This window comes from Engraulis encrasicolus, chromosome 10 (genome assembly GCF_034702125.1).
Source record: "Engraulis encrasicolus isolate BLACKSEA-1 chromosome 10, IST_EnEncr_1.0, whole genome shotgun sequence".
In the NCBI taxonomy this organism is placed as follows: domain Eukaryota; kingdom Metazoa; phylum Chordata; class Actinopteri; order Clupeiformes; family Engraulidae; genus Engraulis; species Engraulis encrasicolus.
Window position 1 is genome coordinate 51013119 of NC_085866.1, and position 26656 is coordinate 51039774.

General features: G+C 42.2%; 1 protein-coding gene across 1 annotated transcript; it reads right to left on the reverse strand.

Annotated features, from left to right (window-relative positions):
• Positions 1-1148: 1148 nt before the first annotated feature.
• On the reverse strand, positions 1149-26169 carry pan2 (poly(A) specific ribonuclease subunit PAN2). Its single transcript, XM_063209254.1, has 26 exons — positions 26069-26169; positions 25316-25599; positions 24882-25051; positions 24096-24216; positions 23467-23544; positions 21359-21629; positions 20364-20709; positions 17625-17721; positions 17190-17309; positions 16928-17047; positions 16236-16364; positions 15439-15638; positions 14251-14399; positions 13354-13460; positions 12292-12390; positions 11738-11823; positions 9264-9405; positions 8628-8765; positions 7701-7760; positions 4857-4947; positions 4349-4506; positions 3573-3716; positions 3218-3397; positions 2809-2902; positions 2498-2686; positions 1149-1557 (listed from the first exon to the last, which is right to left on the reverse strand). Exons 2-26 carry the CDS (start codon positions 25586-25588, stop codon positions 1523-1525), a joined length of 3597 nt encoding a protein of 1198 aa, XP_063065324.1. The 5' UTR covers positions 25589-25599; positions 26069-26169; the 3' UTR covers positions 1149-1522.
• Positions 26170-26656: the final 487 nt, after the last annotated feature.

The window sequence follows — 26656 nt, forward strand, 5'->3', positions numbered from 1 at the left end:
TCCTCTATTAAAGAATACCACCAACTTAAATGTGTATGTTTTCATTCATGGGTCCATAGAATAATATCTTCCTTAAAGAAAAAAGAAAAGAAAAATAATTTAACCTATAATTGAAAATGTTATTGAACAGTTTATTTAGGCCTAAGCATTATATAATTGATTAGATTATAATCACATAAAAATGTGAAACTTAGGTTTTTTTTATTTAAAAGCAATGATATAAGACAGGTAGAAGTTGTGTACTGTATTGAGAAAAGTCCACTATTAAGCTTAAATATAAAAATCTATTAATCCTGATAAGTTTAATACCAAGAACTAAGCTTCCATACTAAACTTCAAAGACTTAATAAAGTATTAGATATTTAATTAATCTAAAAGGAACAAAGGAATTCATGGAGTTTAACATGTCATGCTATTTAAAGAAGGGGTTTCATTTGATTTGATTTTCTTAGTTTCATGTAAATGGACATTAATGGCCGAATTAAGATGAATTAATATAAATAAAGACACATTAGAATGCCAATAAAACATCGCCTTTCATTTATGTTTAAGATTCATTTGTGTATTTTAAGATGGTGTATTCATACTTTGTGCTTTTGTGGACTGATAGAAGTAACGTACATCACTCTCCTCTAAAAGGTAAGGAATTAAATGATTTCCTGAATAAGATAAACTAGGTCCTGTAGGTTATAACAGCTCCTTATTACAAAGGTCAGTTGCACATCTTAGACTTGGAAAAAGTCTACACAGATTTGTAAAGATTGCCTATAGCGTATTCATGTAGTTCAAGGGTATTGTTTGAGCGATAAGTTTAAACTTTTAGTTCTGATCACTAATGTTGAAAAAGGGTTGAAGAAAAAGGCTGTCTGTATACCTTGTCTGGAATTCAATTTAATAAATATAGAAATCTGTCTTACTGTATGTGTTGGAGAACAAATAATAAAAGGTTATTATTAGAGCTTGTGTTTATTGTACATTTATCGAGTTAGCATTTATTCAATAGCTCTGTCCCAATATATAGCTTAAGATGCATCAATGTCTCTTTTAGGATTTTTAGACCTGGGTATGTTTATGAGAATGTTTTATTTTACATCAAAAAACTACATATTGCATAATGCTTTCCCACAACAACTCAGGGTCTACAGAAAGCAATTTTCAACTTTAAAGTTTTTGTTTTTTAATAACAAAACCATTAGAAAGCGTACAGAACAATTAACATTAACAAGTAGTACACAATAACTTGCAATAAAAATAATTGCCATGATAGTGGTCATGCGAGTCCATGATACTTCAGAGTTCTTCTACAGGTCCTCCATACTGTGTACTGTACAAGGTTGTCAGGCAGCTCACTCTAACATGATGCTACAATGCAACATGACGTTTCTCACATCCAGTGATTTGGTGCTTTGGTGGCATTTCAAAGTACAAAAAACAAAATGGCATCATTTCAAAAATATGAATCCATAATGTACATTCTTTTTTTTTCACACAAAACGTCCACTGGAGAGCAGTGTCTTGGTTTCTACAGCTCCATCACAGACGAGTAGACTGTGGAACCTAAGGTAGACAAGCAGAAAGACAGACACACAACGTATGAAACAGTGCTAGATGGTAAACAACTAATGGACAACATTGATTCAGTACTTTAATCAGCAAATATTCTTCATTTCCAGTCTGTCAATGCCATACTCACGCATAGACACACACCTCACACACCCCTACTGATGATGACTAGCTCATCCAAGAACACTCTTAAAGATTTTTTGGGGGGGTCTTTTACGACTTTATTTGACAGGACAGCTTGAGAGGTGGACAGGAAGCGAATGGGGAGAGAGATGGGGAGGGGTCGGCAAATGACCAGGGCCGGGAATGGAACCCGGGTCGGCTGCATGGCAGACGAGTAACCCTACCGGTTGGCTACAGCAGTAGCCTCGCGAGCCATCCTACGTACTTCCGCCAAAGGATTGGCTCCACTACTGTAGTCTGGCCGTGCCAAAATTTTGATCGCAACGCCCCCCCAGAAAACAGCCAATAATCGAATACGCCCCCCACGTGGGGGCGAAAGGGGGAGGACGCTCGTGACAATGACGTACACATCTGCGCCAGAGCCATTGGTCTGCGCTATGTTATTGTTGAGTAACTGCCAGCGATTGGGTGAGAGGTGTCCAATAATTTTAAACCATAACTGAATGCAAGCTTCCTGCTTCCAACAATTGCTTCAGAGCAAACAAATGCCAGACCATAAATACAAAATGAAATGGTAGTATTATGGGATGGTCAGGACCAGGCTACTACAGCAGGGCCCCAAGGTCACTCTTACCTAACCAGATGGAGTGGGAATCAAATTTGAAACCTTACAGTTAATGTTTGGCGCTTTTACGTGTACCTATACGGAGGTACCAGTACTCCCCTAAACGACACTCAACTCAATTCCCTTATGTCTTTTCAGATACAAATACAGAATGTCAGCTTCATGCAATCTGTGCTGATACAATACCTTGGCTCTCTGTAGGATCAGCTTCTGGAACTTTCCAGTCCAGCTTGCGCCCCTTCTCGTACAGCTCCTTAAGAGCTTTCCGCACATCGTCTTTACCCCCTCGACCCAGCTCCAAGTGCTTCCGGTAAAGCTGCAGGGCTGTGCGGGCATCTTCAATACTGTCGTGCGTTTCGCCCTGGATATTTAAATCTAAAATTCAACAGAAGAGATGCTTTTAAAAACAGACAGAGAAGAACCGTTACTTTAAAAAAACAAAAAAAACAAAAAACATAAAACTTTAACACCAAGTGTTTTAATTGATAAATACCAACCTAAAAAGTACCAGGCAAGGAAACGTAGAGAGATCATCCTTTTGCGTGGCATATGGAAGAGGTACACTGTGTCGATCACTTGGTCTTTTGGGACCTAAAGACAGAGGTCATGAAAACGGTAATTTGCACAAATTGCTCAAAAAGTTCCCCCGTGTGTCATCAACAGAAAATCTTGAAATTCTGATAGAACATTCTACAATTCCTAAAAGAATTAACATTCTTTACAACTTCAATACTCCCAAGATTCCCGTTACAATGCTGTGATATTGCTCAGGTTACATTAAGCATACCAACCCTGCTAAAAAAAGGCAGTTGCACGGAGCACTGTATAAAACAACACTGCTTTCGTTCTAACTGTCAACATGAGGTGTACGCCATATCAATGATTAGATCATATGAAGTGAAATACCAATAAGTTGATGACGCGGAAGTCCTTCTGTAGACCATGGCCTACGAAGCGAACCCCTGTGTCGATGAGGAAGCGCAGCTTGAGGTAGGTGGATTTTAGAGTCGTCAAGTGCTTGGAGGATATCTTCGCATCTAGATCGCCAGGCTTGATTCCAGAGTACTGCGTAAGGTAGTCCACAACCTACACATGTCACAGGACCAACAGAAAGCGTTGGAGATGAGGAAGCATTCCAGCAGAGATAATACAGGAGAAAGCAACAGGATTCTGTAGACAGTTAAAACTTTCTTCTCACTTAGACCTTTGCAGGACTAAGTGAGAAGTGACTAAGGATCTACGCATAGCTTTAGCCTCTTACCTGCTCTTGTGTGGAGATGTAGTCGTCTATGAAGGGCACTCTCTCGTTGGGCCCCTGGCCCCGGACGCAGGTGATGCGGGCCACAGACATCTGGCTGGGCTTAATGGTGGACTTGGTGCCATCGCTGCGCAGCTCCGCCTCCTCCTGCAGTACAGATGAGATGAGGAACACCACAACAGGTTTTAGGGCTACCGATTATACGAGTATATTATATTTAGGGTCACCAATTATACAGATTATATTATATTTAGGGATACCGATTTCAGCGATTGTTCTTTTTACATTTATTTTTCAGTTGGCAGCAGGAGACAAAACTTTCGGCTATACATTGATCAGTGTCATTGATGTTCCATTGGAGGTGAGAGACCACGGGAGAGTTCAGTGTTCTTATAATAATTTACCTCAGGGTCACAGATGATCATTTCTGTGTATTTGACAATGCATGGTGCAACATCCTGAATTAATTATTACACCAAATTATAATACAGTACATAAATGTAGATAAAGTAAAAGTAGTTACTGTATAAGCACAACAAGTATTGTCTCTAAACAAATATCATTTGGAGCAAGAAAACAAAAACCTAAAGGCTATGAAATGTAAAAGCAAGAGAGTTTTTGCTGGATGCATCCAGACACTGTATTGACTTTATAGCTTTAGAATATCCCACATGAGTTATAACTGTAGGCAATTATCAGTAAGGGAGTTAAAGCTCCAAGCTAAAAAAATAAATTAAAAAAAGTTGCCAAGCTTATAAAGTATGGTCCAAGCTCCAGACCTGATTGAGCGTGACAAACTCTGCATCAAGTCCCACCAGGTCCCCGGCCTGGGGCATCTCGCTGACCATCAGGGGGATGAAGGTGGCGTGGCTCTTCCTCTGTTTACGCGCCAGAGAGGCTTCCGTCAGCAGAACACTGGCCTCTATGGGGTTTTTAACTAGGACAATAAGGAAACCAAGGTGAGGTGAAACAAACACAGATCACGAGAGATAAGAAGTAGAACACGGGGGGGGGTAAGACCGGTACAATATGATGGAAGTGGCCAAAGTATGACAACAATGATGGCATTTCAATAATAACAATAATGCCAATGATAGATGAACAACACTGAACATTAGATACTGAACATTTCCTGTGGTTCATCGCTAAAATATATGCCAAATATTGGGGAATGTCCAGATGCTGAATTCATGATACATTTGGCTTTCACTTTTAATCACCATTATCAACAGAAAGTTATTAAAAGCAGAACAAGCACATTCCTAAAAATTGAGAACAAGCCCTTACTGCGCAGGTCATATCTGGAGTGGTAGTTCCTCTTGGCATAGTAGAGAATTGCTGGAACCTTCCAGTTCACATCAAATTGGGCAGACTCAGTCTGAAAGGACAAAAAGTAAACACACAAGGATTCAGAGATGTTGGAAACTCTTCTAACCTGGGGTGTGTTTCTGAAAACCGTTGTTGCCAACTACAGTAGCTACTTTGTTGTTTCCAATTTAATTTCCCATTGGCAACTGGGTCATTTCACGTCAAATCAACAGGAGCCCGCGCACTTAGGTCTCAAAAAAATCTGAAAATATTACCAAGTGTACCCATGGTACTTAAGAGAAACACTGTAAATTTATTTGAATGTAAGATGTATACTCTCTGTGTTACAGCCAATTTTACTGGGGGAGGGGGGTGCCCATTTTGTTCACACTCTTTTTGTTGTTCACAAGCCCATAGCTGAAGAACTAAACCATGTAGGAAGCTCAAATTTGGCATGCTGGTACAAAGATCGTAATCGTTTGTTGCAAAACTGTCAGTTTTGGTCTGTATGATCCTGCATCGTCATAGCATTCCCTCAAAGATGATACAAATTGTACTGGAGTTTTTGGCTGTGTTCTGTTTAGGCCTTCAGAAGACATGTTGTTTGGCATGATGTTTGTGCCCAACATAGCCTCATGATTTTTTCCCCTTGTAGTTACAAGTAGAAACACTCTCATAAAAAGCTATAAATAGAAAGGAAACCCCATCAGTGTTTTACCAGAAGACCTCACAAGTCTGACAAATCATTTTGGGTGTCATTTTCAGAGCACCAGAACACCATGTGGGATTGTCCACAGATTTTTTTTTTTTTCATTCTCCATGAAGTCTTCTTTTTAAAAATGCCAATGAGACTTGTCTTATGTGATGTTTTCTTTTTTAATTTCCACCCTGAACATGGGCAAAATGCAAAAAGAGAGCAACATGATTTCTATAACATTTAATGTAAAGACTAAATAATCAAATGCAAATTTTGCCCGGACATGATCACCTGAGAGTCCCTGTGCAGGGGTGCAGGTATCCCTTTCAATTTCAATGATTTCAGGAGCGTTCAATGTGGGTGCAGGTTCGCACACCAAAAGAGACACTAGGGCCGTATCTCAAATGCCGCACTTGTGCACTTCAGGCACTGTATTTCAGTGCCTAGGGCGCTCACGCTGAAAATTTCAGTTGAGCCAGTGCACTGAAAGTGCCAGGATGATCCCCTAACAATGGCGGAAAAATGCAGTGCTTGGGTGCATCCCAATATGTGTCCTTGCCTCCTCCACTTGTGCTTGTCTCCTCGTCCCGCCTCCTGGCCCCTCCTCCGTGGAGAAAACGATAAAGTTTCCCAGCTGTCAGCCTCGCCACAACAACTTTTGAGGGACTGTTTTTCATTCACCATCGCAATTGCAAATGAGAAAAAGACTTTACAATTGAGCTTTTGCAAGATATTGAAGTATAATGCTGTTGTCAGTGATGTCATCATGACGAGAAGCAAGTGGAGGAGGCAAGTGGAGGAGGCAAGGTCACATATTGGGATGCACCCCTTGACTGATGGACACTACACGCACTAAACGGCGGCCATGTTGACAATGACACGGAGGAAATGTGGCATTCAGTTCAGTAGAAGAGTTTGGTCAACAGTCTCCTAATTCTGTAAGTAATGTTGATGGGACACCAACCTTTTCATGCCAACCAAAGTGTGTGATTGTTGTCCTTTGGGGTGAAGGACATGGAAATACAAGCACCAGACGCTGTGCATTGTAAACAGTAGCCAACTCGTATTTTGGCGAGCTAATGCCATGCTCAGCCGTCACTTCCAGCGAGGGCACAGTGCATAGTGCTCAAAATTTTCCACGACACTATGCACTTAAGACCTCAGTGCACTGTGTGCACTGGGCACCGACTGTCAGTGCACTGACAAAAGTGCGTCATTTGAGACACAGCCTAGGTCAGGCACAAAGAGTCATGTTGTTACTTTTTTTGACCAGCAGATGTCAGCTGAAGAAATGCATAGAAAACATATTGCTCTCAATGTGCATGTTGCCCATGTTCAGTATGGAAATTAAAAAAAGAAAACATCACATATAAGTCAAATTGGCATTCTTAAAAAGAAGATTTCATGGAGAATAAAGAAAAAAATATTTTAAAAATCTGTGGACAATCCCACAAGGGGTTCTGGAGCTCTGAAAATGACGCCCAAAATGATTTGTCAGACTTGTATGGTCTTCTGTTCAAATACCGATAGGGTTTCCTTTCTATTTATTGCTTTTTATGAGAGTGTTTCTACTTATCTCTACCAGGGGAAAAAAATGAAGAACCTATATTGGGTAAAAATATGTCTTCTGAAGGCCTAAACAGAGCACATCCAAAATCTGCAATAAAATTTGTATCATCTTTGAGGAAATGCTATGACGATGCAGGATCATCCAGACCAAAATGGACAGTTTTGCAACAAACTATTCCTATCTATGTACCAGCATGCATAATGTGAGCTTCCTTCATGGTTTAGTTCTTGAGCCATGGACTTGTGAACTTTTACAAAAAAAGAGTGTGAACAAAATGGGCACCCCCCTCCTCCAGTGAAAATGGCTGTAACATGGAAAGTATACATCTTACACTCAAATAAATGTGTTTCTCTTAAGCACCATGGGTACATTTGGTAATTTTTTCAGATTTTTTTCAGACCTAAGTGCGCAGGCTCCTGATGAATTGACATGGAATGACCCAACTACCCAAGTTGCTAGCTGGCTAACAACTGCGCTTTCGAGAAACGCACCCCGATTTGGTTCAACTTGTTGTCAATCTGAGAATTCAGAAGACATACAGTATTAATTGATTTACCTTGTCAATGGGTTCGATGAGGAAGTCATTGAACAGATACCACTGCTGATGTGTCACACCCTGAGTAAAAAAAATTACAGAAGATAGTAAATTATGGGGAGCCCATTCGTAAAAAAGACCCATCTTGTCTTTTTTCTCTTGTAGAAAGATTATATTATAAAACAAGCACTTAAAGACATCAAGCACTTTTAGCCAGAAGCCTCCGTCAGAAAGGACAGTGAATTTGAACAAGCATTTAAAAACACCATCTAACAAAGCATTCACGTTACAGGCAGCACAAACACCTTTTCACAAAAGGTCAAAACAATAATCTTGCACAGCCGCCTCCTTTCGAGTAGTTTAGGTTAGGTCCTAGTTTAAAAAGACAATCGAGACTTTATTTCATAAAGTATGCAGTCAACTTCCTAAACACCACGAAAAGCTTCTCACAATTGAGATGCTACTGATTAGTGGTGTGGATCTGCACTGCCCTCACGATCCGATTCGATCACGATTCGGGAGGTAGTAGATCCGATTCGATTCGATTCGATTCTATTAGATCCAATCCGATTCGATTCAATTCTACAATGCATTGCAATACATTACATTTCTACTGAACGCAAAGCAAATGTTCAGCCATGATGAGGAAATACAAGTAGTCAGATACTGAGCAACAATTTATTGGCTGTTTTCTGTATCAGTCTGTATCAGTCTTGCAATGTTTTGAAGTGTTTTTATTTAATTTAACATTCATTTGCTCCCGAAATATCCATGGAAGTAATTGAAACTTAAAAAAATTGCCGGATTGATTCTGGAACTTGCCGGATCTGGATCTGGATTGTCCATGCCCCGGATCAATTCGGATCGCCGAATCGATCATTGTTGACACCACTACTACTGATGGTGGTAATTCGGACGGTTGTGTTCAGTCTTGCACAGTGAACTCACCTCCTTCCTCTGGTGGTAGGTCTCTCCTACTTTAACATGAGCCACAAGGTTGCCGCCAGTGCGGGCGTCCAGTACATGTGAGACGGTCACCACCAGGTCGTATATAGCAGCCCCCTCCGCTTCCTCTGCAGCACTCAGCTACAAAATAAGAGCCATATTTTATGAAAATTAATGTAATATTTTTTTTGCTAGTCTTTTCAAACACATGCCGAGTCGGAAAAAAGACATGCTTCAAAAATAGACTAAAGCAGGCTATAAAAGTGTTTCAGTAAACAGTGAGTGTTTTTTTCCATAGTTCTTTTGTTATTACATAACACTTTGCAGACGTTTTAATCCAAAGCTATTTACAGACTTAGAACGAACTTCAAGAGGACACAAATCCTCAAGCTACATTCATGCAGCCGAGAACATAAGAAGTGTAAGAGAGCGTAAGTGCAAACAGGGTAAGACCATAAAAGAGTCACCGACAAAGCAAAGTGACAGAGTAAGGACTGAGCAGTTGCCTAGCCACACTAAACCCACATCGGCAGCAAATTCATTTCAAAGACAAAGGATAAAACTTTTACATCTCTGAAACAAACTGAAAACTATGCTTTCGAGAAACACAACCCAGGTGTCTCGTGGAGGACTCCTCACCTCGTCTCCCTCGGGCCAGCTGCTGACCTCCAGGCCCTGTGCCTTGCTGATGGACATCTTGAGGCTCAGGGGGATCCACACGTGCTGCAGGTCCTCGGCCCGCGTGTCAAAGGTCAGGGCTTCTGCAGGGTTTCCATCATTTCTACAGTACACAGACCAGCAAACACAGTTATGCCTCTTTTCCACTTGGCCGCCACTTTTTGCTTTATGATTGAGCTGTGTCGCGCTTATTTGAAAAGCAAAAAGTGGCGGCCGAGTCGCGCTGTGTCGAGTTGTAGGCCTACCCGAAAACCGGCAGTGGGCATTAGTTGATCAACGCACAGCATATGCAGGGCTGCTTGCATAATAATTCATGATTTACATAGGAGGTTTTACCAGACAATTACTTATTAATTCATTTTTGGTCAGGATCCTCAATGCCCTGGAGCGCTTGGGTTGGAGGAGTGAGCTCAGCTCTGGTTTGAAATGAGTGGACCTGGTCTGATCAATCGCTGACAGTTAATTTTCATGACGCATATTTCATGACGCATATTTCATGACGCATATTTCATGACGCTGGCCGTCTGGTGGACCACTAAACCCTCCCCAGAAAAGTGTTATGAGACCATTCGTGAATTACGAAGTCAAAATGGATGGTCTGGCCTGTCGGGCTGGCAGGGCATGGCTTCAGTATGCAAAAACTATACAAGCACTCTGACCTAACCATATTCTTAACTGATTGTTACTAGAAAAAGAAGTCTAAGTGGAAAACACAGAAACTAATCTTTTTTTAATAATGCTCCTTAACTTTATTTGCCTTAACCAATCACTCGCCATATAATTATATCCCCGAAACGCGGAGCGTCGGGGATGTAATGGTTTTGCGTGCGCCGCCGCCGCGTCCGCCGCGTCCGCCGCCGCCGCCGCGTAAGGTCTTTCGTGTTAACGCGATAACTTTTGAACGGATGTTTGGATTTGTCCCAGATTTTTTGGGTGAATGCTCTAGGGCTGGTTCATGAAGTGATTCGAGTTTGGAGGTCAACACTTTCAAGATGGCTGAATACAAGATGGCCGAATTTTTGTTTGGTCCATAACTTCTGACCGGGTGGATGGATTTGTCCCAGATTTGGTGTGTGAATGCTCTAGGGTAGGTTCATGAACTGCTTCGAGTTGGGAGGTCAACACTTTCAAGATGGGCTGAATTCAAGATGGCCGAATTTTTGTTTGGTCCATAACTTCTGACCGGGTGGATGGATTTGTCCCAGATTTGGTGTGTGAATGCTCTAGGGTAGGTTCATGAACTGCTTCGAGTTGGGAGGTCAACACTTTCAAGATGGCTGAATTCAAGATGGCCGAATTTTTGTTTGGCCCATAACTTCTGACCGGGTGGATGGATTTGTCCCAGATTTGGTGTGTGAATGCTCTAGGGTAGGTTCATGAACTGATTCGAGTTTGGAGGTCAACACTTTCAAGATGGCTGAATTCAAGATGGCCGAATTATTGTTTGGCCCATAACTACTGACCGGGTGGATGGATTTGTCCCAGATTTTGTGTGTGAATGCTCTAGGGTAGGTTCATGAACTGATTCGAGTTTGGAAGACAGCACTTTCAAAATGGCGGAATTTTCATTTGGCCCATAACTTCTGACTGGGTGGATTGATTTGCATGTTAACACCTTATTTTAATGGTTCACCATTTCAGTGAATCTACCATATTAGGTACAGTGTAATAACCAATGTAACAATATTTAATACCATGTAATACTAGTGTAATACCAGTGTAACAATATGCAATATCAGGTACAGTGTAATAACGAGTGTAACAGTATGCAATACCATGTAATATAGTGTAATACCAGTGTAACAATATGCAATACCATGTAATACCACTTACGCACAAACACATGATGTAAGTAAAAAAATTACATTGTATTAAATATTGTTACACTGGTTATTACACTGTACCTAATATGGTATATCCACTGAACCATTAAAACAGTATTACCATTTGCCCCATTTTTTGCTTCATTTTCACAATAGTCGTTTGGTTTTAAGCCTATGCACGTCATGTCACGTCTGTATGTATCATATACGTTTACGAAATGGTGGACGGGAGTGGTAGGAATGATGGGGGACTGGAAGCGTCGCGTTTCGGGGATATACCTTAAGCAGTCGAAGGCGACTGCACAGGCAGTCTAGTTATTTCCTCAACTTCTTTGAGGAAGGGATCTCAAGTATCAGCTCGTCTCTCCTCTCCCCTCTAGCCTTGAGCCCCTCAATATTTGTCACTTACCCTGCTGCCTTCTCCCACTTTGAGCCTCTCTCGTTCTCTGTCCTACAAAATACCATGGATCATGTGAAATCCCTATGTATTCTCCTATTCAAGGGTGTTTTTTTGTGGCTACTGGACCATACATACAGTACACATACATACATTACAAAAATAGTAGTCTTTCCTCTGGCTGTGACTGAAGCAGGTAGCATGGTTGTACTCACTCTATGCACCACTCTGTTGGGAGCGGCTCAGGCTTGGGCTTTGGTGGCTCCGCGGCTTCTTTCTTCAGGGCCTTGTTGAACGCATACTGCAGCACAAAACACATTCTGTTTCAATCATTCAACTAAAACATCAATTTCAAAAACCCACGACATACTGTATGCAGGAACTTTTGTTGAGCTGTTTATTGATGAGTCAACTACATACACATATTCTGAAGAGAGGGGAGTACATGCTCACCAGTTTGTATTTTGACTGATTAGGTCACGTTTTACAATACTGGTGAGGTATCTGGATAAAGGATGAAAGGAATTGGATACCTGCCTTGGAGATGTGTGATGTGTGAAAATTGAATCTGTGAAAATACTCATTCGTCCATGTCATGTTATCCAAACATAAGCGATGTAATTCAAGCAACTGTGACTGTAGCACCTTATACGTATATAAGGCAGGTTTTGTTTGTGTGTGAGTTGATGTTGTGATTGTTATCCTTCATCCATAAATCAAGTTTTGAATGTGTGTGGTGTCTGGATGTGTAGCCGAGCGGCTCCCTCACCTCCGCCTGTATCTTCCAGAACTCCACCTCCTTCACGCTGTTCACCTCACAATTGATGACCAGCACGTCAGGCAGGCAGCGGATGTTCCGCGTCTGCACCTGAGCACAGCAGCAGCAGCACAGGTGGCCAGGAAGTTATTATGAGGCACATAAAGATATAGACACAGTATATGATATGATGGATAAGAGACCTGGGACATACTGTAATGTAGTGCTGTAAAGCTGTGCTACTCCATGCGTCATTCAAACTAATGAAACATCCTCTGACCTACTGTTTCAGCCACAGGTCTTGCTGCCTGTTGTGTTGTTAATTGTGAATCACACTCTCATGTCCACACAGAATTTCTCTCCTGAAGAGACAATGAAGGCTAATCTGATCCAATCTAATCTAATATAATCTCATCAGTGCTTGTCAAGATGTAAAATTTTAGATGATTTTATTGGTCCCAAAGGAAATTCGTCTTGGACATTCACAGAGCTGCCACATATGGTAACAATGAACACATAACAGCAACACAATACACCATGCTGACAGTACAGGCATAGAGTAGAGTGCTCTACAACTGCCTCCACAATGCATCTCATCACACAAGTACAAAAGAGACCAGCCGTTTGAACAGGTCACATTTTAAGCATCCAGTGCATCAAGTGCATAACAAAGCAAAGACCTAGGGTACATTCCACTATCCTAACTTCCGTCCTCAACCTGTGCTTGTGGCCCTGCCCCGCCTCCGTGGAGGAAACAATGAAGTTTCCCCCGCTGTCAGTCAGCCTAGCCACAAAAACTTTTGGGGGACATTTCTCCATTAAACAATACGATTGCAAATGAGAAAATGACCTGTACATTGCCACCAGCACAATGGATGACAGGAGTTAGGATTATAGAAAGAATCCATAGACAGGGGTGCATTTCTCGAAACCATAGTTGCTAACTACGTTAGCTACTTTGTTGTTTGCAATGTAATTTCCCATTGACAACTACCCAAGTTGCTAATTGGCTAACAACTACGCTTTCGAGAAACACACTCCAGGTGAGCAAAGGGAAAGGTAGGAAATGCTTACTGTAGGCTGGTACTTCTCACAGTTGTCACACCAGGCCTGTGTGCTCTGCTCCAGACAAATGCTCTTCTTCAGGATATCTGCAAAGTCATGCTCTTTGGGCGTTTTATCTGAGGGAATAAAAGAGTAGGTGTGATTACATGACATTACACTTAGCTGACGCTTTTATCCAAAGAGACTTACAGTTATTTCAGGGTTTTGGGTATTGGATACAGTCCATGGAGCAGTGTGGGGTTAGGTGTCTTGCTCAAGGGCACCTTAGCCATGGATTGAGATGGGGAAAGGTAAAGGTGGGATTCTAACATGCAAGCCCATTTCCTTAACCACTAGGCCACAGCTGCACCTGTGTGATGCGATGAGCAGAGGTGTAGTTGAGATGTAGCCTGGCTTTGAACACAGGCCTCCAGGGCAGCAAACATAATGCTCTGACCGCATTACCAAGAGCTAGGCTCATGATGAGTGACAGTCAGAAGACATCCATACTCTTGTGATGGCCACACAATCACAGTAGGATAACCCAGCAGAATTAACTAGTTCAAGTGTGTGAGGGCCACTGGCATGTTATATCACACCAGGAGGACCTATCTAAAAAGTTTCTTTTATATATATATTTTTTTTTTTTAAATTTTATTTGACAGGACAGTCAAAGATGGTGACAGGAAGCGAATGGGACAGAGAGGCAGGGGAGGATCGGGACATGACCCCAGCCGGACTCGAACCGGTGTCCCTATGGGTGGGCATGCAAGCCCAAATGTGGGATTTAAAAAGTTTACACGTATGTTGCTGTGTCCTATGGCCAACAGGAAAGGTAGAGACAAATGCAGAAAACTGTCAAAGTCGGCAGGACAGAAAAAGGTGAATATCAGTAAAAGTGTGTGAAGGCTGAGGTGTGGTGCTGACCGGTGGGGTTGTGCTCGGGGTAGTGCAGAGTGAAGAGCAGCGTGAGAGAGGCGCGCACCGTCTCCTTGCCACACCGACACAGGCTACTGTTCTCCACCTCACAGCCAAACAGCCGGCCGATAACAGACTCCGCTGATGAACCCAGGGTACTGCACAAGAGATACAACAAGGAAATGACAACAAAACAATAAATTATACTCTACTCCAGTGTTTCCCAACCAGGGGTACGTGTACCACTAGGGGTACGCGAGCACACTGCAGGGGGTACTTTGAAAAGTGTTATTATCATAACAAATGTATGGAGCAGCCACATCAGGACAGAGAAAATTAAATAGAAAATGAATTAGGGGGTACTCATGGCACAACTAAGAGGCTTAGGGGGTACGCAAGACAAAAAAGGTTGGGAAACACTGCTCTACTCTCTACTCCTTTGTGTGGTGTGAGAAAACACATCTGCCTGTTCTGAAATGCATCTTGTGATGAGACAACATACTGCATGTTCTGCTCTGAACATTCACAATATTAGCTCATTCTTCACTCACTGTGCAAAACTGTTGTTCGAGAACAGTTTTGCAGAACAGAACATTGAATTTATTAAGCTCACTTGAGTTGTGACAAGCTAATAAGTAAAACCAGATAACTGAGAATTGGTGGTTCTAGAACAGATTATAATCCACTTCTTTATCAAGCCAACCTCTTCATTCTTGTTCCTCACTTAAAATAATCAACACACATTTTACTGTTTATTGTGGTAAACAACTGCAATTTCTACAACGGCCACACAACTAGACAGCTGCTACGATGTGATAAGTGTAAACATCTGGCCTCTGGGGGCCCCCTCCTCTCATGTTGGTCAGTATAGTGACGTCTTTCTTGGTTCTGTTTTACACATGAGTTGAGTTTGGGGAAACAAATGTCCCGTATGGGAAAATAATGGTAACCTATCTATCCATGTCCCCTTACACAGACTGATATTTAATCTAAAATGTTGATGTCTCTTTCTTTTACTATTTATTTACTCAGGTTGCCTTTATAGTCTAGTATAGACCATGTCCTTGTCATCGGGTATAAATAAATAACCAAATTGAATATCTATCCTGCTGCTAACCCTACTTTTGTAGGATAATAAAGCATATCTCCCTCGTCTTTGTTATTGGACTTAAGTAAGTGAGTAAGTGCGTGTCTAACTTGCTGCTGGCTCCGCGGTAAGCCTGGGGCCCCTCCTGCTCCTGCGTCTCCTGGTGCAGCTGGGTGAGGATGAAGCGGTTCCAGCTCTGGATGAGGCGGCCCAGACGGGCCTTCCCCGTCTGCTCGTCCGAGTCGGCCAGGATCAGGCCCAGCGCCGACGCCTCCGGGATGGTGCGGAACGCACGCAGGAAGTTACTGGCCTGGAGGATGGATGCCAAGACAAGTCAAGTTTACTTTTAGTTTGCTCTACGTGTTTCAGTCTCTTAGTTACAATAACTTTGGTTTCTGCATTTCAGTGTTATTATTGCGTAAAAGGTATTATGTAAAAATGCTTTGATCACACAAGGTGAAACAATGCAAATGAGTTATTGGAGATGTTGTGTAACACACGTAGGAGTTATTGGCTTAAAGTTATGTTTACTTTAGTTTGCTCTACAATGTTTCAGTTTCTTAAAAAGGGATTGCATAGCAATGCTTTGGTCCCAGATTACAAAAAAAGGCACAGCAAATAATCTGAAGGTGGATCAATGACTAATGCCCATAAATTAATTAGTAAATGGTAATTAATGTACTGCAATGAATATGCTTTTAAGACCCACTAAAAACAACATAATTTAATCCATGCAATAGTGGCATTAGCTGTGGTTGCACGGCACCACCCTGACGTGTGCTACAACTAAAACGTGATTGACCCATGGGCTATTCTTCCCCTGCTCTGGGGAAACTCTTTGGTGTACTCTTTTGGAGGTGAGAGCTTGTCAAGGCTCTCTGGCTTCTGAGAGCAGTAGGTCTTTTACCTGGCAGGGGTCTCCTCTGGAGAGGTCCAGCATGTGGAAGAGGAAGCCCAGCTCGCAGGCCAGGCAGAACTCCTTCTGGCACAGGTGGTTCTGCACCAGGCAACGGATCGGCTCCAGGAAGTACAGCACCTTAGGAGATCACAGGACATAACATCACTCAAAACAGTCTCAATAAATCACACAAACACACATCTTATCTTCTTGATCAATATAAACAGGTGAACAACGACAAAAGTGTCAGTTCCGGCCATCTTGAAAATCACCCATCTTGAACGTGGTTTCAAAATGTTCACGTCATGTACCTTGTATAGCATACTGTTCTCAGGTCATCTAGCCATACATAGCCTTTGAATCGGTCTGTCCATTAAAGATGTTGTTTTCCGCCATAAAGCTTGAATAGGTGGACGGATTTGGCATAAATCTCTTGTGCAAATACTTTATAGTAGAGTAGAGTCACTTTATTCTAGTCTAACTACTATAAAGTATTAGCACACGAGATTTAGTCCAAATCCATTCACCGATTCAAAATGTACTGCACCAACAAAAGTGGTGATGGACAGACCGACTGCGCATGGCTGGAAAAAATAAAACAATACGCGTCCGGCACCTTCAGGCAGAGGCTCAGGGGAAATATATCTTTATGAAAACAAGGAGTGGAAATGAAAGTGTCTTCATCACCACTGTACTGGTACCTGGATCATACTGTTGCAGTAGGCGTTGGGGATATGGGGCTCCAGGCCAGCGAAGAGCGTCCTGTTGTAATGCTTGAAGTCAAAGTCCTCCAGCCCAAGTTTAGAGTATTTGATGGTAACCTAAAACATAACCACAAGAATGGAAGCAGCATTTCGTTGTAAGAGGTTCTCATGCAAATGTTTTGGAAATATACAATAATGCTGAATGATTATAATATCTACAATCAATCCATGTGATGGCCCGGAGAGTCTCATGTGTCACCTTGCGATATTTCTTTGGGACCATGTAGAGGTGTGGCTCCTCATCTCGACCAATAGGGGACTCTGGTACTTGGTTGTAACTGTCATACTCTAGCTCCACCTCTTTGATCTTATAGGGCACCTGTCACAGAAATCAGAGCTGGCAGTGTTAGGTACATTCATGACACTTAACAAGTGTTTCTTTATACCCAAAACACAACCTTGATATTTTACCTTGAAAATACAGCAAGAAAAAACGCAAATGTAAAAACTCTAACCATACATTATACATATAGTAATCAGCAACACACACAAAAATATAATTGGTTGAATAATTGGAAAATGGTTTCAAGGCCCACAAGGAATACCTTCAAGGCCCACAGTTTGAGAATCATCAGTGTAAATTATAGCTGTGGTACACAGCTGATAATTCTCGTGACTAGATGACCCCACTTACCTGATTTCGGGGGTGTGTGCGCGGATTAGGGGCGTAACCAATAAAGCCCACTGTTTTCATGGTGCGCAGAATTTCTGGATCCACAGGAGGTGCACGCCTGTGAAATGGGACACATAAAAAAGTGAGACGACACACAATACTAAACTTCTCTTGCAGTATCCAAATCACATCAACAGGTGGCAGCATTCCATCACAATACTGCCCCCTTTCCTTGCAACTCCAGGTACAGCACCAGAGCAAAAGAAGAGGCTTTTTCATAGATGTTAAACTAGCTACACAAGGCAAACCGTCATAACATGATAACTCTATGTATGATCTCTATGGTTGCAATTGTACTGCATTGTACTGTACACGTTTGCTATTGTTTCAAATTTTCCAAATAAAAAGAAACTATGCTCACAAATACTGCACACACCTCCTTTATAGCTTGTACTGGACACTTGTCTTCCATGGCCACATTTAAAAGTGTTTCTAAAAGTAACTAGATTGCATTCTCACAGAAAATGCTGGAAGCGGCCTTTTGGGGCAGAGATGAGCAGATTTATTTTTGATATCTCTATCCCTAAATTAAAAACAAAATACTATTGAGAAAACAAAGCTAAAAGAAATGTTGGAAAAAATCCATCCACCCAGTCAGAAGTTATGGGCCAAACAATTCAGTCATCTTAGATTCAGCCATCTTGAAAGTGTTGTAGCTCCGCGTTTTGGGGATATACCAATGACATACATGGCATTTTAAGTTGGCTAAGGAACACTGCATATGATATAATTTTTAAAATCAACATGGGTCCGAGTGGGATTCGAACTCACAACCTCCATATTTCTAATCCAGCACCTTTGCCATTGACACTAAATGACAAATATGGTATTTTAAGTTGGCTAAGGAACACTGCATATGATATAATTTTGAAAATCAACATGGGTCCGAGTGGGATTCGAACTCCCAACCTCCATATCTGTAATCCAGCACCTTCACCATTGAGCCAAGCAGCTGGCTGTCATAAATATTCCAGCAAGACAATATCAGATTGCATTGAAGAGCTGAACAATAGACTTCTAGAACTGTAGTTGCAGGTGCTCGTTAAGAATAGAATGTTGAGAGAAAGTGACAGTTGAGATGGAACCCTATATTGGCTGCACCTGTTCTGATTGACTGTATGGCAGTAAGTATGTTGCTCTAAGGCAGAGGGCAGAATCAAAAACAGTTTCTATGTCTTTAGCTTGCTGTTGTTAAAAAACTAAAAAGAATTGGCACATGTCCTGGTCACAGATTGGAGGCATACATGTGCTCTTTCTAACAGTCTTTGAATGAAGTTTATAGGTTAAACGGTTCAGTCACAAATGGACCTCTTATGGAAGATGCGCTGACCTCTTCAGAAAGGCACTTTAAGAGTCAATGGGAAAAGCCATTAGGCCAGCCCTGTCGTTTTTACACACCGGCCATTTAAAAAGTAATGGGAGTTGGGACATGATACTTTCACAGATTGGAGACATATCATAGAGACAACGCGTCAACTAAACTTCTAGGTGAAAGTGTTGATGTTTTATGAGCAAAAAATCTTCCTACACTCTGATACCTAGAGGGCTGGAATGCCTGGCACAAAGGTTCTACCATTGTTTTCAATGAGGACCCAAACCCAAACAATGGGGACCCAAAGTTTTACTGTTTGAATGGTGTCTCTATCTCGAAAGGCCTAGGAGGAGATCCATTTTCTATTTTTACTGCCCTGCACAAGAGAATCAAGCAAGCATAATAATAATAAACTGTACTTAGGGATTACTAGAATCGGGCCTTGCTCTGCAAGCCCGCTTAACCCATTGACGCCTAAGGCACCTGCAAAAAAGGGTGCTGAATGTCTGAGCCCTTTTAAGGAAAAGCTGCCCTCAACCTATAAAAACCTAAATATCTCAGCTTCTGAAGCACATAAAAACATGCACTAAGTTGCATTTAAAAGCTAAGACCCTCATCATTCATTAGAATGTGTTCATTCATCCCAAACAAACAGAGATTTTGAATAAAGTTGTCTCAAATCTCATGAGCCTGAATGTTGCGTAATGCAGCTCCAGGCGCCAGGGCCAATGTTGCGCAACGCAACATCAGGCATCAATGGGTTAAAAAGTCATTTCAAAGCCAATGGTTGGGGTGCAATACACTACACATCTTCTGAAATCCACAAGACACTAATATTAGGATTATCATTATTCGTAGTAGTAGAAAATTCGGCAACAGAAAATATTCGTCCAAAAACGCAAAAAAACACACTTTCAATGCTCAATTGAAAATGAGCAATAATGAAACTAATTTCAGTTCTACTGTAATATTTGAAGATTTCAAATAAACATTTAATGTCTATGAAAAACATGTCTAAACATTTACTGTGGGCTATAGATTTAAGCAATATTTAAAAATAGTGACTATTAACTAATAACTTCTAACTGAACTTTAATATTCGGTTTTGGTTTCGGCATTCAGCCAAGTGATTAATTATTATTCGGTTTCGGTTTCAGCCACAAATGTTCATTTTGGTACATCTCCATAATGAGAAGATAAGATAGTTTAAGAGCAACATGAATGGTGCATCAGGGGCTGAGTGGAGGGCCAGTCGGAGACCAGGGATTATTATCATTATTATTATTACAATTATTTAAATTATTATTATTATTATAGTACCTAGTGGTACAAGTAGTAGTAGCAGTGGTAGTAGCAGCAGTAATAGTGGCAGCAGTAGTAGTAAGCACCTGGGGCTGGGTGAGGCGAGCGCGGAGGGCCAGTCGGATACCAGGGACTCTGTGGTGGTGAGCGGTGTGGGGATGAGGGAGAGCGGCATCAGCTCGTGGCCCCAGTCCAGCTGCGGCAGCGAGTCCACCAGGCAGGGCAGCGCAAACTCTGTCTCACGGGAGTAGCCATTGTAGGAAACCTCGGGTGCGCTGGACCACAGGTGCAGGCAGCCGCCCGAGTCCCCGAAGGAGAGCGCCTGCTTACTGGACGACACGTCAAAGCTCATCAGCAGCTGGCCCACCGTGTTGACGTGGAAGACGTCAGCCAGATTGGCCAGACCCGTCGGCTCACAGAACTGACACTGGCCTGGGGAAGGAGACAGAGATGAGCAGAACATTAGAGGTCTGGACAAACATGAAGAGAGAGAGAGAGAGAGAGAGAGAGAGAGAGAGAGAGAGAGAGAGAGAGAGAGAGAGAGAGAGAGAGAGAGAGAGAGAGAGAGAGAGAGACACACACAGACGAGAAAGACAGATATCGGTTGGACAGGCCTGCGAACTTGCAGAACTGACACTAGCCTGAGGAAGAAGAAAGATGAGCAGAACATCAGAGGTCTGGACAAACATGAAGAGTCAACAGACAGACAGACAGACAGAGAGCGAGCGAGAGAGCGAGCGCGAGAGAGAGAGAGACACACACACACACAAGAGACAGAGAAAGACAGATGTCGGTTGGCCAGGCCTGCGGACTTGCAAGACTGACACTGGCTTGAGAAAGGAGAAAGAGATGAGCAGAAACATTAGATGTCTGTACAAACATGAACAGTCAACAGACAGACAGACAGACAGACAGACAGACAGACACAGACACAGACACAGACACAGACACAGACACAGACACACAGACACAGACACAGACACAGACACAGACACACACACACACACACACACACACACACACACACACACACACAACAAAACGAGAGAGAGCGCGACCGACAGACAGAGGAGATACGTACCGCTCTGCGAGATGATGGCCAGGCGGGAGGTGTAAGTGGGGATGAACCTGAGGAAGAGCGGGTCCACGTGCACCTGCAGGGGCGTGACGGCGCGCATCATGCGCAGGTCGTAGACCATGAGGAAGCGGTCGCAGGCCAGGCCGTTCAGGCCGCGGCTGGAGAAGCCGCACGCCGCCAGCAGGTTGCCGTGCACGTCGAAGTCCGACAGGCTGCCAGAGAAGGCGTCAAACTCCTGCTCCACCTTCAGGGTGCGCGGGTCACGCAGCGAGACCTGGAGATGATGTGCACAGAGGAGGAGACAGAAACAGCCGGGAGAGGTGTATCGTACAAGAAAGAAATTAAGAGTTTATTTGCAAAACGGTGTATCTCCATTTTGTAGAATGTTAGGAAATTGACATTTTTGTGCTGGGCATTCCATTGCATTGCAAAATGCATTTTATATAGGTTGAAAAAGTATGTTCTCAAAATATTTGAATAGCAAGAATTCACACATGGGTGATAGGACCTATGGACACTCATTTTCAATAATAAAAGGTGACACTGAAGAAGGCTCTGTGCAGCCGAAACGTCTGTCATGTCAGTCTCTGCAATGTTAAAATAAAAAGAAAACAACGAGAAAGAAGAAAAATGGAGTGAGATCCATTTCCTACTACAATAATAAAATGCAAAAGTAAAAAATGGTGGATACACCGTTTTGCAAATAAACTCTTCTCAAATATATGAACCACCTGCATATGAGGACGGGTCTGGGGAGAGAAAACAACCAGGGGAGGTCAATACAAGAGACCTGCATATGGGGACCAGTGAGTAGAGAGAAAAAACAAGAGGGTGCATACGAGAAAGAAATGAAAATTAATCGTCTGGTGACACAGTCGCACCATTGACAACGTTGAAGTTTGTATGGGAACAAAAGAGGGCAGACAACTGGGATAAGTAAAGGTGTATAATAAGAGAAAGAAAGAGACTGAAAATATGAGACACCTGTATGAAGTTACAGGTGAGGAGAGAGAATAACCAGGAGAGTTGTATACCATAATTAACTAAAGAAAAAGACCAAGAATTGTAAGTAATTCAAAGTAAAAGGTCAAATGTTTCCCTTTCTCTATCTATGCATATAGCATGAATATAGCTTTACAGACTTTTGAACTATTAGTCAAACAATTTGAATGTATTCGTCTAAGTGTTGGTTTGGTGTGTGGGTATGCTTTCTGCCTGCTTTGTAATGATGTGTATCCTCTGCGCACCTTTGAGGACACCAAAGGTCAGCACTTATGCTAACTCTGGCAAATTTATATTGATGTTTTCACCAATTTATTAATTTGCATTGTCCTAATGAAGTAGAATGAATGAAAGAAAGCAATACTACTGTAAGTTGTTTCACCACTGCAAACTGGGAGCATAATTGACTCTCATTTGAACTAGAGAGATAAAGACAGAGCCTTCCACAAAGCTAACTTGGGGAAGTTACAGGCCCTGGAAGGAAGCAATGCAAAGTCAGAAGTGCATTTTACCCTGTTGATGAACCACTGACATTATGTCTAAAACCTGATGTGACAAGGGTGAAGAATGTGTTACTGTAACTGTTACTGTCTTAAAGTACCGGTACACAAGTGTGTGGTAAACGTTTTCTTCTGTTGTTTTAGATTTAGAGCACCAAGAAGCTGTGCGTGCAGTCTTGAACGGTAATAAGTAAGCCTTTGTGTGTAGGGCTTACACAGTATTTTCTCAATTGCGATCACATCACATCACATTAGCTGATGCATTTATCGACTTATTCGAGTCATTTCAGGGTATTGGCTAAAGTACCTAGAGCAATGTGAGGTTAGGTGCCTTTTCCAAGCCATGAATGAATGAGTAGGGACACACATGCTTCCCATTGGTAAGGGATTTGAAACTGCAACCTTTAGATCGAAAGACCAGCCACCCCAAACCATTGGGCCTTGGTTGCCCGATTACCGATTCGGTGCGGATTTTCAGCAGTGATGATGATCATGTTTGTTGCCATTTGTGGTGGACCTTGTATGGTTGCTGCTGACGAAAAGGGGAAACACCTGGCGTGTGTGAAATAAAATGATTAATGCGTGATGAGTATGTGAATTATATCTCACCTTACCAGACGTGTGTCCACAGAACAGGAAACGGTTGGAGTGCCTCATGATGGCCACCCCCGGGACTTCCATGTCGAACTACGCAAGAAGAGATGAGGCATCTTTAGAGGTGAACAAGAGCTATTGTGCCGTATTTAGGAGCAAATATCAATGACCTTTCTCTTGCACTTCCACGGTCCGTTTTCCTTTCTTGCTCATCAGTCTATAAAGCCTTTGACGTGTACACAAGACTCTATTAAATGAGAGTAAATCTTATGCAGCCTTGGAATTCAAACCAGAACTTCCTGCTGCTCTTTTCCTGTTTCCTTTTCCTCTTCAAAACATTTGAAGTACAGCTTGAGTGAAGTAAAAATGATCAGGTATTTAAAATTCAATGTCAGTCCTACCATGGCCTAACGGTAGGGCACTGGGACACTATGCCGGCGACCCGGTTCGATTCCTACCCGGGTCATTTGCAGATCCTTGCCTGTTCAATTTCGGCCCAAAGTAGTCTCCCGTTCCTTCCCCTTCTCTCTCTCTCTCCTCCTGTTCCATGTCTCTCACTGTCTATCTGAATAACGAGGCCATAAAAGCCCAAGAAAATATACCAATAGAAGGCACAGGTGCCTGACACATAGAGCTATGCTCACTTTCTGTGTCTCCTGCACAGTGCCCAGGTCCAGCTCCATCACGTAGTTCTGCAGGCCTCCCATCAGTAAGGTGTTGTCCTCCGTCAGCAGCAGACTGTGCATGTCAGCACCCTCCTCCATACTGAAATACATGTAATATGACTTCATCTATTATTATTACATAATCATTATCATCACCACTATTATTATTATTGTTAGAAGAAGAAGAAGAAGAAGAAGAAGAAGAGTTCATTAGTTTATTTATACTGTCTCATAGTTTTTACATATTGACATCTTTCAGGTTATTGGTTTATGTATACTGTATCTCATATTAATGAACCCTTATTATGCTTTTTGTGTTTTATGGTTGTCTTCAAGTCATATTGTCTGTGTTGTTGCATGGTTTCCTCAAGTCATTTTTATTTAAGCCTTCCTCTTAGCACGTTGGTCAGCAGCCTTTGTTGTTTTAAAGTGCATTATGAATAAACTTTGACTTGACTTTGACTTAACCAAAATAGACGTATGCCTTTTCTGGGTTGAACAGTATACTGTATTACTTGGAAATTCCCCCATCTAGTTATTGATCTGGGTATGTTGACTCTTAACAGGTGGATCTTGAATATATAGGTATTGTGGAGATTTATCACTTTAACTTATCTTATGAGGGTTATAAACAATTTCCATGTAATTTCCTTAAGCCTCAGGGCCCACGTCACAGAGGGGGGAGAAGGCCTCAAGCAATGCATGCCATAAAACGTCTGTGGCAACACCAAGTGCTGATCATTTCTTTTTTTGACAACAACTCACGGGTAATCAAACATGACGAGCCCTCCGCGTGTGTGGCACTTGAGGTTATTCTTGGTGAGGAACAGAACACCCGTCTCCATGGTCTGGATGTGACGGACGTCGTCAGTCAGGTGGACTTGGAATGAGGAGTAACGGTCCATTGTAGGGCCAAAAAAGGAACTGGCATGTCCCTACACAGAACATAACAGACAGAGAGAGGAAAAAATAACACACAAGCATGAAATGAATGAAAAGCAATCCTTTATGCAATCATGGAAGCTCTGATGTGACTAGGTCATTCCATTGATTTATCATATTTTATTCCAAATTCCTGTAACATTCGCTTGGCCAGACAAACATACTCATAGGAATATGGTGACACACTAGAGGGAGCGGGGCTTAATAATGCTGAGGACAAAGCCTACAAGTGCATTACAAAGCCTGTGTTATCTTACTCGGTGGTTTCCCATCCACAGGAGCTCCTCCTGCACATCGAAGTGGGTCGCTGTGACGGGAATGCCAACTTCCGCAGCAACGCTATGCAGCTCGGAAAACAATCCCTCCAGAAGATGCACGTCGGTCACGGGGAGCCCATCTGGGTCCAGCTCCTGTAACAGCGCAGGGTCAAGCCTAGGGTCCAGGGCAGGTTCGAGACCTGGTTCGAGGCTTCCGTGCAACCCGGGCGGGTAGTCGCCCAAGCCAGGGTCCAGTCCTTCATAGTTCATCATGAGGACGTTTTCTAGAAGCAGAAAATCAATGACACGCACAAACCCGCATAATTTGAAAGTCAACACTGTCCAAAGATGGGCAACTTGGTTCTAGTTAACATCTGAACGAACTAATACTGGACGAGATCAACAGCTAGCTAGCACCCCATCATGCGTTATGATTGTTGTTCATGGATAGTTCAACGTGGGTGGATCTGTTGGTTTTGGTTGAACCTGTTCAGACTGTCCAGACAGTATAAAATCTATGTGCCGACACACTTTATTATTCATTTCACCATTCTCTACAATGACTCATGGGAAGTGGGAACCTAATTGTCCACCAAATAAACTTCACATCGGACTAGCGAAATACTAGCCATTTCCAACTAGCTGTTAGCTGAATAAGCCACTGCCACTTCAAAGAGATTTCCGACTTCTACTGAAGAAGTCAGCGCAACATTAAACATTTTGCACGTACATTTATTTTGCACATTTGCCTACCGTTTAACACCGAGATAGCTCGCTGGTCTAGATAAAGACGAACATGGTCCCTTCAACAATAACAATAGCACACTTCCTGCAAGAAACGCGCGTCATTATTTCACATCAAACGGAACCAATGAGATTTGCCCTCAAGGACGCGTCATTTCTCATGCGTCTCTCTTCCACGGCGCGCTGTTGAAAACAGCAGAGCAAAAAAGGAAAATAGGCCTAGTGAATTAGTCAAGTCCTTTCAGAAATGTTGTTGAAATAAATAGAATTTCCTATACAATTCAGAATGAGATTTATCATCATCCCTGCTGACTGTCTGCAGCTTTGTCTTACTCTGGAGTCTAGACAGCCTAGAAAGCTAATTTCTCAGAATAACTGAAAAGGCCACTAAACTGGCAAATAGGGCCTATGCAAACTGACCTAACCTTGCATAGGTTGAAGTAGGGTGATAATCAGACAAGACCAATGCATCAGGTCTATATAGGAGGTTTTTATAATAATCATAATAATAACAATAATAATAATAATGATTTATCATTATATTACAGTATTATTATTATTGCCACTAGTAGTAATACTAGTAGTAAAACTAGTAGT

Bases quoted from the DNA above. Each gene is read 5' to 3' on its own strand.
- pan2 (XM_063209254.1), bottom strand. From the start codon at position 25,588: ATGATGAACTATGAAGGACTGGACCCTGGCTTGGGCGACTACCCGCCC. The intron at 2,903-3,217 runs GTATTTCACTTC...CTCTGTCTTTAG, and splicing joins TCCGCGTCATCAACTTATTG to GTCCCAAAAGACCAAGTGAT. The intron at 1,558-2,497 runs GTATTGTATCAG...TGTCTACCTTAG, and splicing joins TGATCCTACAGAGAGCCAAG to GTTCCACAGTCTACTCGTCT.